Source organism: Varanus komodoensis, unplaced genomic scaffold (genome assembly GCF_004798865.1).
Source record: "Varanus komodoensis strain SLA01 unplaced genomic scaffold, ASM479886v1 scaffold2, whole genome shotgun sequence".
Classification (NCBI taxonomy): Eukaryota; Metazoa; Chordata; class Lepidosauria; order Squamata; family Varanidae; genus Varanus; species Varanus komodoensis.
The window spans coordinates 3,008,049-3,023,344 of record NW_025335568.1 but is presented as its reverse complement, the minus strand read 5'-3'; the positions used below and the strand labels follow the sequence as shown (position 1 = coordinate 3,023,344).

At 56.9% G+C, this 15,296-nt stretch overlaps 1 protein-coding gene across 7 annotated transcripts in view; it reads right to left on the bottom strand.

The window, feature by feature from the left end:
- The window catches only part of ADAM33 (ADAM metallopeptidase domain 33), a 72,469-nt gene that overhangs the window by 11,102 nt on the left and 46,071 nt on the right, over positions 1–15,296 (bottom strand). For all 7 annotated transcript variants that reach the window (XM_044428641.1, XM_044428639.1, XM_044428640.1 and 4 more), the window contains 6 exons: positions 9,642–9,819; positions 6,317–6,406; positions 4,979–5,174; positions 3,835–3,943; positions 2,648–2,852; positions 600–677 (listed from right to left, as the gene is read on the bottom strand). In XM_044428641.1, the coding sequence (XP_044284576.1) occupies positions 600–677; positions 2,648–2,852; positions 3,835–3,943; positions 4,979–5,174; positions 6,317–6,406; positions 9,642–9,819 (856 nt within the window). The remainder of the gene's footprint in view (positions 1–599; positions 678–2,647; positions 2,853–3,834; positions 3,944–4,978; positions 5,175–6,316; positions 6,407–9,641; positions 9,820–15,296) is intronic.

Here is a 15,296-nt window from a genome sequence, read left to right as displayed (position 1 = left end):
ATTTTCACATGCTGCGTTACTCTTTTACTTCTGTTTTTATTCTATTTTACTAATGCGAACCGTGCCGAGTCGTCAGTGATGGACCGGCATAAAAAAGTTTTACATGAATACATAAAAGCCACTGGGCGTGTTGGGCCCTTGCTCTCGGGTTCCATGTTGAGCCCTGGCCAGAGCGCCGGGCATGGCATGAGACGGGGTGCTCAAAAACGTTGCTCCATCTTGCGCTCTGGAAAGGAACTCGCAGGGGCTGCGCACCAAGGTTGGGGTGCATGGCGCCATGGCGGGCGCCCCCTGCATCCATGGGAGGACTGCCCTCCCCCGAATAAGCAGGACTCCTATGAGTTCGAGGGCCCTTTTCAGCCTCTCCATTCCTCTTACAGTATGTATGTATGTATGTATTTATTTAGGAAGCTTCTATGCCGCCCCATTCGCCAAAGCCTCGGGGCGGCTCACAACAATGAATCAATAATAACAATATAAAAACAATATAATTGAGGACGTCCTGGCCAAAGATGCAAAATAAATAAATAATATTAGCAATTAAAATGACGTTTAAATAAAAAGTATATCCACAGTTCCGCAGACAAGCAAGGACTCACCCCATGCTCGTGGCACTTGGTGACACACTTGTCCAGCTCGAAAAAGGAGGCATTCTGGCACCGCTGGTCCTTGCACACCTGCAAGTAAAACGGCCCCTGGATCAGGCAGGGCACCTGAGGACTTGGAACGTGTGGCTTGTCGGTGCGAACGGCTTGACCCGCACCTTCCGGACCCATGTGCAGGTCCGCATACCATGGCCTTCGGCGTTCACCTTTCTGGCAACACCGTTCTCTCTTCACAGGAATTTGCAAAGGTGCATCTTTTAAGAATTTGCAACAGTGCATCTTTTATTTCCCTGGGCTCCAAGATCACTGCAGACGGGGACTGCAGCCAAGAAATTAAAAGACGCTTGCTCCTGGGGAGGAAAGCTATGGCAAATCTCGACAGCATACTAAAAAGCAGAGACATCACCCTGCCAACAAAAGTGCGTATAGTCAAGGCTGTGGTTTTCCCACTTGCAATGTATGGCTGTGAAAGCTGGACCCTAAGGAAGGCTGAGCACCAAAGGACTGAGGCCTTTGAATTGTGGTGCTGGAGGAGACTCCTGCGAGTCCCTTGGACCGCAAGGCGATCAAACCGGTCAGTCCTAGAGGAGATCAATCCCGACTGCTCTTTAAAAGGCCAGATGCTGAAGATGAAACTCAAATACTTTGGCCACCTGATGAGAAGGAAGGACTCCCTGGAGAAGAGCCTAATGCTGGGAACAATAGATGGCAAAAGAAGGAGGGGGCGGCAGAGGAGGAGGTGGCTGGATGGAGTCACTGAAGCAGCCGGCATGAGCTTGGGTGGACTCCGAGGATGGTGGAGGACAGGAAGGCCTGGAGGAGTGTTGTCCATGGGGTCGCAATGGGTTGGACACGACTTCGCGACTAACAACAACATCTTTTAGGGTCTATTTCCAGGATGCATTTTATTTTGAGATAATGTAAGTCCAGAGATAAATGAAAGCCAGCATGGTGCAGCTGGTGCTGGCCGGGGACTCGGGAGACCCTGTTTCGTAGGCCATGATGCCCGCGTAGGAGGCTCTGGGCCAGTGGCCGTCTCTCAGCACAGCCTCGCTCAGGGGATTTTCTCTTCATTGAAGATAAAATGAAGAGGAAGGTTATGCAAGCCACCTTGGCTTGCTTGCAGGGAAAAATGGTGAGGTATCAGTATAACAAATATATATAAATGCAAATTAGAAAGGTTTGCAAAAAGTAATAATCTGCAAAGCAATACAAAATTGGGTTTATAAATGAATCCATGCACGGACCGGAGGCGGAACGGCATGTCCATTGCTGCAAAGAGCGCCAGTTCCCTTCTCTCACCCCCACCCTGTGCCAGCAGAACACAAACGGGCACCTGCTTTCCTCCACCAGGTGCTTTCCAGCAGCCAGGAGAGGGTGTCCAGCACTGGCTGGCAGGCACTCTCAGGCACCATAATCCAGCGATGCACAGCAGGGTGTGAATGCAGCCCCGCAGAATGCATTCAGGGCAGTGCTGCCGGCACTGACTGGCAGCAGTGGCTCTCCGCGACTTCAGGCAGGGTCTCTCCTGGCCCCTCTGGAGGCGCAGGGGGTGGAACCAGGATGCTCAGCATGGAAAAGTGGCCCCCCACCACTGAGCTGGGTCTCCCCCCGCCAGCCCAGCCCCTGCTTGAGGCCTCATGAGCCACGGGCGCCTTCTCAGCACCTCACTGGCCCCGTGCAATGAAAGCGCAGCTGCTCGGTGCAAAATCCAACTGCAGGTTCCCAACGGCTGCAGGGCAGCCCTTCGATCCTCCAGCGTGAGGGTGGGCAGGTACCTTCGGGGTGGGCAGGTGACAAGCAGGCAGGCCTTCCCAGGCCAGGAGGATTCTGGGCCATCCGGCAGGCTCCTTGGCATGTGCCGTGCCCGCACTCACACATTCCAGCCCAGAGCCCCGCTGGCACAGGGGGGCCAAGAGACAGTTCTGGGTCCCCCAGAACCACACGGTTCCCCCTTTAAACGGCCTCATGAGATGGTGCCCTCCAGAAACATGTTCCCACGCCTTTGCCCTTGTTCAAAGCCAGCTCAGAGGGGCGCTCACCATCGCTTCGCTGCACTTGGTCCCCGTCATCACCAAGCCCGGGTCGGCCATGTCCCCCGAGTCGTCCTTGGTGGTGTACACCAGCGTCCCCCGGCACTTGATCTCCCGCCCGTTGAGCCGGATGGTGGTGTCCATGGAGATGGTGTTGGTCCCTTTCGGTTTGATCGCGGAGCTGTGGCACTGGATCTTCCCACATTTGGCATCTCTGGAAGGCACGAGGGAACCGGGGCTGAGCTGCGATCCGCAGGCCACGGGGGCCCGGCTTCCTGCCAGGCTGCGCACACACACGGGGACGGCCCTGCCCGAGCTACGAGCTGCAGAGGGCCAGCTGAGGTGACTCCCCGCAGAGTCCGGACCCCAAGCCAAGGAAGGCCACACGGTCCTTGCCTGGAAATCGCTCCCCTGCAGCCCGTCGCCCGGCAAAAAGCTGGTCCTACGCAAGAGCCATCTCCCCGCCTGCCCTCTCCCATCGTGTGCCACGAGTGGCACTGGGCATGAGCCACATCACCCAGAAGCTGCTTGCAGAAGAGGCCGCTCTTGTATGCTCCGAGGAGGGAGTCTGGGAAGCGCGACAGGGAGCCAGCCCCATTCCCGGTCGTTCACGGAACGGACTGATTGTGGAGGCTGTGCTTGTGGAGAGGCGAAAGGGGGCTCTGCAGGGCTGCACGGCTCACCCTCTGCCCCCCTCGCCCCACGAGGCACCTGCTGTCCAGCTGCTAACCAAGCTCAAGCAGCGTGAGCACGTCTTGCCACGCTCAGACAGCTGCACCAGCTCCTGGTCCTCCCCCAGAAACCGTTCCAAGGATGGAGTTTGCCTCTAAGACCCTCCACTAAGGGCTTGCCTGCAGAATATTCTCTGCTTTGGAGCCCCTCCCAGGCGCCCCGTCATCAGAGCCGGGGGCAAGCAGAGAGGGGCCTTCTGGAGGGTGGGGTCTCCTCTCTGGAGCACGCTCAGGTCCTCAGACTCGGGGAGACGCCCACTTCCAGCACTCTCGTGCCTGTGCCAGGAGAGGACCTGTCTGTCTTTTCCAGGACAGCTGTCCCCATCCTGATGTCCTCCAGATGGTTTGGACCACAGCTCCCAGAACACCTCAGCCGGCACAGCGGGGAGTCGTGGCCCAAACCATCTGCTGGGATCACAGGCACGTCCAGAGGGCCCCATTCTTGGGAAAGAGCTCCACACCCACCTCCGGGCGCACTTCACGTATTGGCCGTGCCGGTCCCTGCCGCAGTTGCCGTACATGTCTCCGGCCCTGTTGACATCCTCAAAGCAGGCGTCGGGAGCCGGCGAGGCACCTGGAGCAGAGAGGCAGCAGGGGGTTGGAGGGAAGGGCAGCCGGCCGTCCACCGGCCTCACGCCCCAGCCTGGACCACCTCGCAGGTGGCGAGTGGTCGAAGGCACAGGAGACGCTGCCGCCGCCGCCTGTTTGGCCGTGCCGGGAAGGAGGGAGCGGGCCCGGAGCAGCCACAGCCGGAAAGCGAGCCTGGCCAAGGGGCCCTCGAATGCCTGGCGCAGGCACTGCCCGCCCGACTCTCCGCACACAGCGCAATCCTCTTGCGTGGCCAAGGCCGGGGACTCGGGGAGGGGCTCTCTGGTCGGCGGCCGGGCTCCTCGTGGCTGGGCCAACCAGAACTGGAGACCTCATGTGGCCAGCACCCCCCCCCCCGCCAAAATCCCCCTGCTTCTCTTCCATGGGAACCGTCCCCAGAGAGGCAGCTCTCCAGTTAGGGACAGCCCCTCACGGGCCGTCGGAGGCTGACCTCCCCTTGGGACACGAGCCGGGCTCTCATCCCAGGGAGCCACTGGCTCGGTTCCCCAGCCCTAGCGCTCGGCCCCGCTGGGAAGGAGAAGCTCATGGGATGCTGCGAGAGGAACAATGCCAGTCTTCCAAAATGCGAGAGCTCCAGCAGAAGCAGGGGAACAGTGGGCACGTGGCGGGGAAAGCCGCAATGTACCGCAGAGTGGAGAAGCCCCATGCGAGCCCGGCATCTCCAGGCAGAGCCAGCCGGGGAGGCCGCTCCCCGCAGCTCCCTCCAGACCGCTCGACTAACGCTCCCTGCTGCTGGGCCCAACGCACCTGGAGGGCTCCCACTGGGGTGGCTGCTGCAGAGCCAGACGGCCGGCCTGCGGGCGGGCGGGCCGAGAGGGCCTGCTCTGTTGACGGCCCCTGCATGAAGCGCTTCAGAGGCACAGCCGCAGGAGGGCAGGGCGGGAGCTCTTTCCCCTGGCTCTGGGCGCTCTCAGGACCCAAGCCACACGCCACCTCTTGCACAGAGGGCTGGGCCAGGCCCTGCAGGCGGGAGGGAGGGAGGGAGGGAGGTGAGTCTCACCTGGCCCCCACAGATGGATGCATTGCTGGTGGTGCGTCATGCACATGCCGTTGTAGCAGTACGCCTCCCCGTGGGCGCAGGGCGACCCGTCCAGCAGGTACACGTTGGTGGGGCAGTACGGCGAAGCCCCCGTGCAGTACTCGGGCAGGTCACAGGTGCCCGCGGGCTCTCGGCACATGGCCCCGGCCTCCTTGAGCTGCGGATGGCGCAAGAAGGAGAAAAACGCAGAGGCCTCTCAGTCCGGGCTGGGGCGCCGAAGGACAAGGAAGACGAACCCGCGTGCCGCGAGCCGCGCTGCTCCGGCCCATCCCTGCCGAGGTGCGGAGGAAAGCGGCAACGCCGTGCGCCCGGGCGTCTTGCTGCAGGGATGCCGGTGGCAAGGAGGGCTGCGGCTCCGAGGCAGAGGACTCGCCCTGCGTGCGGGGGCTGCCCGTCAGTGTCAACTGCCCTGGCCGAGACGGACCAAGGCTCTGACCTCGTGTGCAGCGGCTTCCAGCGTTTCTCCTTCAGTCAGCCCTTTGCTCTCAACCACGAGGACTAGAATCATTGTGGTTTATTGGGACTTGCAGGGGAAGGGCCTCACGCTCACTGGAAAAGCCCGTGCTTTGCACACCAAAGGGCTCTGTTTCAACCCCTGGCAGGGAGGGCTAGGAGAAATTTCTGCCCGCAGTGCTGGAGAGCCGCTGCTGCCCATCGGTGCTGCCAATAGTGGATGGACCGAGGACCGTGCGGGGGGGGGGGGTGTCCAAAGTGCATGTGGGTCTAGACGGCGAAAGTGAGGCTGTCCTACTTCAGATACATCCTGAGGAGGCAAAACTCTTGGAGGAGACAATCATGCAGGGAAAGTCGAAGGCAGAAGAAGAGGAGGAAGACCCGCCGTGAGCTGGAGGGGCCCCCAAAGGGGGGCCACGGCCGTGAATGTGCAGGCCCTGACGAGGCCACGGAGGATGGGCCGTTTGGGGGCGCTCGTTCCTTCGTGGGTCACTCCAAGCAGGAGGTGGCTTGCCGGCTCCCACGAGCAACAGGTCCGTGCCAAACACGCGTGTTCTTAAGGGGAGGTGCATGCTGCTCCACCTGCCTCGGTGGCACCTGTCCCCACGCGGGGCCGGCCCCCAGGATGCACGACGGGGAAGCGCCATGCCCACGGGACAAGAGAGGCAGGCAGCGAGAGGCACGGGGTGCCCAGGGCCGCCGGACTCCGGGCAGCCTGAGCCTCGGACAACCCGGGGCCCAGAAAGCGCGCGTGCGGACGGGAGCAGGGATGGCAGAGCGCTGTGCGTGCGTGCGCACAGGCAGGCGCTCCCTCCGCACGGCCCAGGCCACCAGAGGACCGGTTACCTTGCAGTCCTCACAGCAGTCTCCGTGCGCGCACTGGGCTCCCGCCTTCAGCGTGCAGTTGTGCGCATTGCAGCAGGGGCTCCGGCACTCCTGAGAAGGGGGCAAGCGGGGAGGGGGGGACAGACCGCGCGTCATCACTCCTCTCCAAGTTCTGTTGCACATCACAGGCAACCTCTCCTCCCTCCCTCCCTCCCTCCTTCCTTCCTTCTGTCCGTCCGTCCTTCCTGCCCCTCTTTTTCTGCTCCTTTGGCTCAAACAGAGAAAGTTAAGAGAGGAGGGATGGAGGGAGAGTTGTCCAGTCTCCCAAGGCCAACGGTGTAGTTTTTATTCTCCCAATATTTCAATGGTTAATCTGTTTTAATTGGTGGTTTTATATTTAACATCGGATGCTGTGCCACTCCTACTCTTACTTCGATTTTTATTCTGTTTTATTAATCTGTTGCAAATCGTCCTGAGACATCTGTGAAGGGACGGTATAGAAAAGTTTTAAATAAATACATAAATACGCGTCCACAGGAATGGAGCAGCGGCACGGTTTTCCTAGCAGGAATGCCGCCCCCACCTGGCCCCCTCCCCAGAATCCCTTGCTCCCTCTGAGGGGAATTTCCCTGGCAGGAATTCCTTGCTCCCTGTTGCGATGCAGAGTCTTTTGCAGGGCTTTGCTCTCGGGAGTGTCCTAAGTCTTGCTAGCTTCACAAAAGGCCCGATCCTGGAGGAGGTGAAGCTGCCACGGATCCACATGGTCGCCTGCACTTCGGGGTGCGTGACGCGGGCGTGCGGCTGACGGAACTGCCACGAGAAGTGCCTGCTTGTGGACACGGACCCCTGTGCCACTGCCTGAGATGGCGACCGATGGGGGGTGCAGACTGGGAGGAGCAGGTGGTTCCCGGCAGACCCGGTGCGGCACCTGGTGAGGTGTGCCAGGGCCCAGCTGGGTGCCTGGGAGAGCAGCGCAGGGTGAACAGATCGGGCCGAAGCAGATGGGAATGATTTCTGCCAGGCTGAAAGACATCCTTACACCGCCCTTCGATCGTCTTCCCAGTGAGGTTTACAAAAAGCATAAAGCACTCAAGTGAAACCAGCTGCAGGCCGTAAATGGTACAAAAATAGCATTAACTGGCCCGTGGCATCTAAGCATCCCCTGGGGAAGAATCGGGGCTTTCCCTGGCTCCAAACGAACAGCGTTTCAGGCACCAGGCAAACCGCTCTGGGGAGGGCGTCCCAACCTGGGGGGCTGCTCTCCCAGGTAGCCCTGCCCCCGGACCCCGCAGGGTCCCTCTGCGTGAGGTCTGGGAGCAGAGTGTGAAGGTCTGCGGGGCTGAGCCGCTGTGCTGTGCATCGGAGTGGGAGAGACCGTGCACGAACCGTTGAAAGCGGGGTTCCCCCTTCACGCACGCACAGCACTGGCCCACTCTTCGCAAACGTGCTGCATTCTCTGAGCATGCACAGAATGGCTCCTTGGTCCCATTGGCGTAACGCTCCAATAGTTAGGAAATTGTTGCTGATTTGCAGCCGGAAGCTGCCTTCCGGTAACTTGAGCCCGTTATTCTGTGCCCGGCACCCTTGGAGGATGGAGAAGAGCTCCTGGCTCTCCTTTCTGGCGGCCTTCAGTCTTCTCTCCTGGAGGCTAAGCACACCCAGGTTCTTTCAATCTCTCCTCACGGGGCTTTGTTTCCAGTCCCCTTGCTGCCCTCCTCCAAACCCTTTCTTAAACATTCTGGACTACAACTCCTATCAACCCCAGCCAGCATGGCCAATGGACATGTATGCATGCATGCATGCATGCATTTAAAGCTTTTATATACCGTCCACTACAAGCACCTCGGGATGGTTTTACAATAAAAGCAACACAATGAAATGAAATAGAGCGTAGCATCCAATACTTCCAGTAAATAAAACCCACATTAAAACCTTTTAAGCATTAAAACAATGGGAAAATAAATGGTTGCAATTTAAAATATTTGGAAGCCACCATAGAATCACAGAATAGTGGAGTTGGAAGGGGCCAGAGGGCCATTAAGTCCAGCCTGCTGCTCGGGCCAGGACTCCCAGTTCAGCAAACCCTCTCAGGTGGCTGTCCAGCTGCATCCTGAATGTCCCCAGTGTGGGAGAGCCCAAACCTCCCCAGGTCAGGGCTTCCATGGCTGTCCTAACAGTCAGGAAGTTTTCCTGATGTCCAGCTGGAACCTGGCTTCCTGGAAGCCATCTGTGTGATGCACAGAGGCCACAAAGAACCTGAGCACTCTGCAGTGACTGAGAAGGGATCCAGACTTTCCTCTCCATGGCAACCGGTCGAGCACGTGTAAGGCACTCTTTTATCTCCCCTCAGGCTTCCTCTCCCAGGGCTGAGCATGCTCTGTCCTTTCCATCTCTCCTCACAGGGCTTTGCTTCCAGTCCCAGGACCCTCCTTGCAGCCCTCCCCTGAACCTTTCCCAGCTTGTCTGCATCTTTCTGAACATGTCAGGCCCAGAACTGGGCACCGTATTTCAGACAGGGCTGAACAAGTGCTGAATAGAAGAGAACCAGCACTTGGAAGGTCTACTTTCCAGCCTCTTCCTTCTGCGAGAGGGTCTGAATCTCCAGAGACAGGGCTTAACTGGCTGACGCTCTTGACCCTGAGCCTCCTTCCTGAAATCCAATTGCAATGGACTATTGCAATGTGCTCCACATGGGGCTGCCTTGAAGACGGTCCGGATACTTCAGTTGGTCCAGAACAGAGCCACCAGGTTACTACCGGGGACCAGCAGATACTCCCATATCACGCCGGCCCTATATCGCTTACACTGGCTGCCAACTGAAGTCCAGGCCCAAGTTAAGGTGCTCGTAATGACCTATAAGGCCCTAGACGGCTTGGGCCCGGGATACTGAAGGAGCGCCTTCACCCCTATGTGCCGGCCCAGCCCTTGAGAGCGGAGGCAGAGGCCCTCCTCCGGGAGCCCTCCTTGAAGGAAATCGGGAGGGTGGCTGCCCAGGGAAGGGCCTTTTCGGTGGTGGCGCCCTGACTGTGGAACACGCTCCCCAGGGAGGTTCGCCTGGTGCTGAAGCTCTATTCTTTTCGGCATTAAGCAAAGACCTTTTTATTTTCCCGGTATTTTAACAATTAACTGGTTTTATCCTTGTTTTTATCACTATCTTTAGATGCAGTGTGCTGCGCATTGTTGCTGTTGTGGCTTTTGTTCTTTGGTTTTTTGTTCCTTGTAAGCCACCCGGAGACTTTTTTAGTAATGGGATGGGATAGAAAACCTTTGAATGAATGAATGAATGAATGAATGAATGAATGAATGAATGGACTATCCAACCAGAGGAAAACACACCTACACCTACCTCCACCTCGCCGCAGTCACACTCTTCCCCGTCCTCCAGGAAGCCATTGCCACACTTCTTGCCCACCACCAGGTCCTTGGTGTTGGGCATGTTGAAGAGGCACATCCCGCCACCCCTCTGGAAGTAGCCGTCGAGTTGCCTCCGGCTGCAGGAGCTGAACACCTTGGGGAAAGGGTGGCTGCGGACAAAGCACGGAGAGGCGTCAAGGGGGGACACCGGAGGGGCGGGAAAAGATGCAGCCACACCTCCGGCCAGGCCGCCGGTTGCACGTCTGCCCGAAAAGCTGCAGCACCACCATGGCAATTTCGCTGCCTGTCGCCCTGCACTTCTGGTCCCGCTCGCCAACGTTGTTCCACCAGCTCCCCCACCCGCATCCGTCCAGACGTCTCCAGCTGGCTGTGGACAGGGCCCGGGAGCAGCCTGCGAGTCCCTGCGTGCTGCAGGGGGCCTCCTTCAAGCCCCTGCTCAAAGCCCACCTTTTCTGGGAAGCCCTGGCTGCAGCCCCCTCGGCCCTGCTCTTCTTTCCCTGGGGGAGCCGCGTTCGGACGTGGTCTAGAATGCTTCACTGGAACATACAAGGGGGGTGAAGCCAAGCTGAAACTGGATCCCCCTTGACCTTGGTTCCCAGAGCAGAAACGGCTGCAGCCAACAGGCCTTTGAGTAGCGAATGGTTCTCAGCACGAACGGCTGCAGCCAATGGGCCTTTGAGCACACGGCTGCGGTGTCCCACCTTGAGATGCACCATCCAGGCAGACAGAGCAACGTGGCCGCATCACGAAGAGCTCCCGTGCAGAGCCCTAGGCAAGTGCAGGCACGCCTCAGGGCCGGAAAGGGGCCGAGAGTCAGGGCCAAGCCCTACATCTCTGGGCAAGCAAGCAGAGCTTTCGGTGCCACTGTGAACCGTCCTGAGAGAGGGTCTTCCAAGCACCAAGAGTTCTATTTGAGTTTAAGCCAATGGCAAGGTCTGAAGTGGGTTAGGTAGAGCTGGCACGCCCGCGATGCTGCAGACGGAGCCCCCAAGCACCACGGGGATTCCCAGACCTTTTAAGCCATCCTGCATTTGTCTGGCTAGGCTCCTATCTCAGTCAAACGCATGACCATCCCCTCCTGGCCTGCCCCAGCCAGCTTTTCCGCCCGTCTGTCCTGTGCTGCTCTGGCGTCCAAGTCTGGACACGCGCTGCGATTCTGGGCACACCGCAGAGCCCCCAAGCAGCTCTGTTTGGATCTAGGCGGCCCTTCCTAAATTGGACAAAGCCTCGGCACGATGTTCCCCCATCCTCGCATGGGAACGAAACACTTTCACGCTGTCAGGCCGCATCCCTGCTTTGTATTTTGGATGTGAATGTGACAGATCGAGTTGGGCGTGTGCAGTATGTTTTTGTGTAATGTTCTGCCGGGGAGCACAGCTGGGAAGCCCCATTAATATTACGGAGTCTGGCCACTCGTAATAGAATCCAGGTGGCCCGGCAGTGCTCGCTTCCAGCCCGCAGACCGATCTCCAGAGAACAAAATAATTACCCAGATACTCATTTGCTGGGGGACTGAATCTCTGTTCTGCATTAGGAGCAGCAATTTCCTGCAATCGTGCCTTTTGTATCTTATCTGAGTAGCGTGAGAACCTTGCTCGTTAGATCGCCATTCTGAAGAACGCTGAAGTGGAACATCGCCGGCTAGAGAGCGGCCGCCCGATGGCTCAGCCTGAACCTCTGGAGTTGTGGCACCCGTGTGGCTCTGTGCAGCATGATCGGGGCAGGCGGCAAGGCCCCCGTGGACCCCGACCCCCCCGGAGACTTCACGTGGGGCCCATCAAAGCCTCCTTCCCCCACTTTTTAAAAAACTGCTGTGAAATAAGTTTCCATTAGTGTGGAAAACGGAGGGTCCCACCGCGTTCTTTAGTGTGTCGGGCCTCCAGCCTTGTAGCGGCTCCTCTGGGCAAGTCGCTGCTGCATTGCCAAACTTCCCGCAGCAGCCATTTTGTGGTGGCGCCCAGGAGGGTTTCTCACCTTTCCAGCTGTGCCAACAGTCCCGACGTTTGCCTCCCCTGCTCCAGGCCACGGGCTTAATGGTCTTACGGGGGAGTTGGGGGTCTTTAAATGGTCGTTGCAATCGCTTCACTGGGAAGCACCTCTTCCCCTCCCCCTCCCCCCACACCCCTCAGACTTTAGCACAAGGTCCAAAAAGCGAAACCGACGTTTGCCACGTGCTGATCAAAATATATCTGCCCAGCCAGTCCAGTTTCACATTCTGAGCTCATTCTGAGCTCTGCAGAAATTAAAGGCCGTTTGTTTCTGTTGCCCTGGAAGCAGCATGGTTTTGTCGTAGAAAATAACGTTTCTAAGGAAAAATCTTTAAAAAGAGCCTCTGCAGCCATGCCCAGGACCATGCCGCCTGTCCATTAATGCTTTTCTTAAAATAATATTTATTTATTTATTTAGGATATTTATATGCCGTCCTTTGCAAAAGCCTCAGGACGGCTTACAAAAGGAAAGGTTGCTGTGGAGACCAGCTCGGGACCCAGCGCTGGACCTGCCTGCCGCCGCCGCCCTGGCTTGCCACTTCCGGTGCAGTCACCTGGAGGCCCACCAGGCTGCGGGGGCCGGGGTTTCGCCTCAAGGTCCTCCCCTGGCTGCACCAGTCTCAGCCGGGGGGAGGCCTTCCCCAGCCCGGGCACTGAACCCGCCGGAAGGAAGCTCTGCTCCGCTGCAGAGCTGTCGGATGCATTGCGTACAAAGCTGCCACGTATTGGGGGGCGGGGGCACCCACATTTACAGACACGGGCCTTTATTGAAAGGGCTGCCCTCTCCTCTGAATGCCTCCTGCAGCTGAAGGGCTCTCCCGTCCGATTCCAGTCTGGAATTCCAGTTCGGCTCTCCTGTCCGATTCCAGTTGGAAAATAAGGAACTCTAAAAAGGAAGACCCAACCTAAACATGCCCATCAACAGACGGCAGACGGCACCGGGCATGAGTGGGCATTCTCTTTTGTCCTCTTCGTGGCCCTCCACTGCTGGCCACGCTAACCATTGGCTCATCCAGCCCTTCACAGTCCTGCAACCATTCTCGGAACAATTGCCTTCCACCCACTGTATTTGCTTGACACTTCTTGGAACACAAACACACCTCCTTCTTAGCTTTCTTTCCCCTTGCCAACGGCTCTTTTGTGCATTTCCGATCCTGCTGCTGGAAAACGGAACGTGCCCACCCACCATCCCTCACACAACACACACACACACACACACACACACACACACTTCCCCTGCCTAAAGCCTCAAGCTGGAAGAAAAGCAGCACTGTTCCCGCAGCCTCCTGCCGATGCACTGCACAGACGCAGGCGCTTGGCCACATTCTCAGCCTGCAAATACCTTGCTTTTAAAAGCCAGCTAAACGACGCTCTTCCGCCCATGCGCTGGCAAGCAGCTCCTCTGCTGAGAGACCTGCCTATTCCCCCGCAGGCCGGGGGTCAGGTCCTGCTAATAGTGTGCAGCCCACAACAACTTGGGACCAGGTAACCGAGGTCACTGGAGGACAAGTCTCTGGTGGTTCCAGGGGGACCTCTGGCCCACCTGGAGTCTACCTGGAGAAAAACCTTCAGCATGGCAGCTTCCTTTCTCTGGAAGTCCCTGCCTCTGGATCGCTCAAAAACATCTTTATTGTTGTGGGGATAAGACTGGGACCATCAGGAGGAGAACGGTGTAAGCTGCTTTGAGTTTGTTAGAAGAAAAAAGCGAGATATAAACCTTAAAAAATGAACGAATAAATACATAATTTCTGGAAGCCTTCCTTGATGGACCAGCCATGGGTTTTATTGGTACTTTGTTTTTAAAAGCCAAATTGCACTGTGGTTCTTTTCTTTTCTTTTATTTTATTTTTGGTCTTCTTTTTAATTGCTCTCTGCTCCAGAATTCCTTGAGAATGGAGCCGTATAGAAATGGTATAGACAAATGCATACAGCAAATGCATTCATCCTGCTTCCTTTTCCCTTCTTGCTTTTCCTTCCATGCCTTTCTTGTAACAATTTCTCCATGCTACTGTGCATCTGCCTCCATCTTGGCGTCCTTGCAGCTCCAAGAAAGCTGGCTTTTATTTACAGCTGCTAATGCTTTCCCCCAGGGTTCTGTGTTACATGGGCTGGAAACCGGGGGCGGCGGGAGGGAAAGCAGGAGTCAGAGAAAGAGGAGGAAGGATTCTCACTCTCTGAACCAAAATACCAAGCCAAGGCATTTGCACCAGGGACTGGTTTGGAAGTGAAGGTGATTTGGGGCCCAACCGGCAGTTTTGCTTGGCTCCTTTAAAACCAAGTGCAGGGATGTTTGTGTCCTTCAGAAGGAGAAGCCCGTCCAGGAAGACCATAAGGTCAGAGCGGAGTTTATCCTGCATTTACATCAAGACAGCGATTGCTCTTTGCTGCAGCGTTCTGAAATCAATGTTCTTAAAAACAAAACAAGGCAAAACAAAACCTGAAGCAAAGCAAGATTCTAGTCCTTAAAGGTCCTTGAAAATACAGGAACAGACTCTAAGCAAGGTAAGAATCCATCAGGAGCTATGCTGAGTTTCATTGGTCCGTGCCATGCTTTCCTCCTAGTCTCTGCCCCTAATTTCCAGGAAGAAAATGAATATCCTGAATCAGCAAATTTATCTATGTATGTCCTGAATGACTGATTATATTTATTTCCCACCATTTTTCCTTTCAAAGGACTCAAGGTGACTGAGATAGTTCTCCTCCCTCTCTCCACCTTATCCTCACAACAACAACAACCCTGTGAGGTAGGCTGGGCTGAGAGTCTGTGCCTGGCCCAGAGCCACCCACCGGTCTCCATGGCTGAGCAGGGACTAGGACCTGGATCGCCGGAGTCCCAGGCCCACACTTTTTGCCACGACACCACACAAATTCTGCATGTTTGCCTGGTACACAAACAGAGTGTGCAAAATTTCTGTTCGGTGGCATGTTCCGGAGGGCCTGCACAAGCGCACCGGTGAAAGGGAGATGCGGCAGCAAGCACAGGGGTTGTGGCCACGCCACCAGGCCCCCAAAATGCCAGCGAGCACCAGGCAACGGACGCCGGCTGAACGTTCGTGCTCTTGGATCCCCTTGCCCCTTCCTGCTCCCGTACTAGCAGGCCTGAACACAAGCAGGGTCTGTCGCTCCCTGGATTTTCCCTCCTGGCCCTGCTGCACTTCGTATTCCACCCAAGATCTCTGCCGGAACTTGGGCTGGAAGAGTCACTGACCCAAGACCTCTAGGAGGGGTGCCGAGTCCATCCCTAATCTCTGGCACTCTAACCACTATGCAAACTGGCTCTCCACTTGAGCTCCCAGTGCTAGGTTTCTTTCAGCGTCTAGTCCACTGGGACGGAGGCAACAAGGTGGCTTTTCGGTTCACACCTCAAAGAAGAAATCAGTCGATCTCAGACATGAGGCATTCAGTGCATCTCAACTCTGTTTTTGCTCACAACCAGCAGCCTCGCCCAACCACACCACCCAGCATCCAGTGCCCAGCAGTGGCCAGCCTGATGAATCTGGGAAAGCTGGAAGCAGGGCATAAAAGGGACAGCCTGGTCGTGACATCTGACCCCAGCATTTGCTATTCAGAAGTAGATATCTTTAGCAACGGGAGGTTCTGTTTCACTCCATCCCTCTTCAATGCAAAGCGCTGGAATG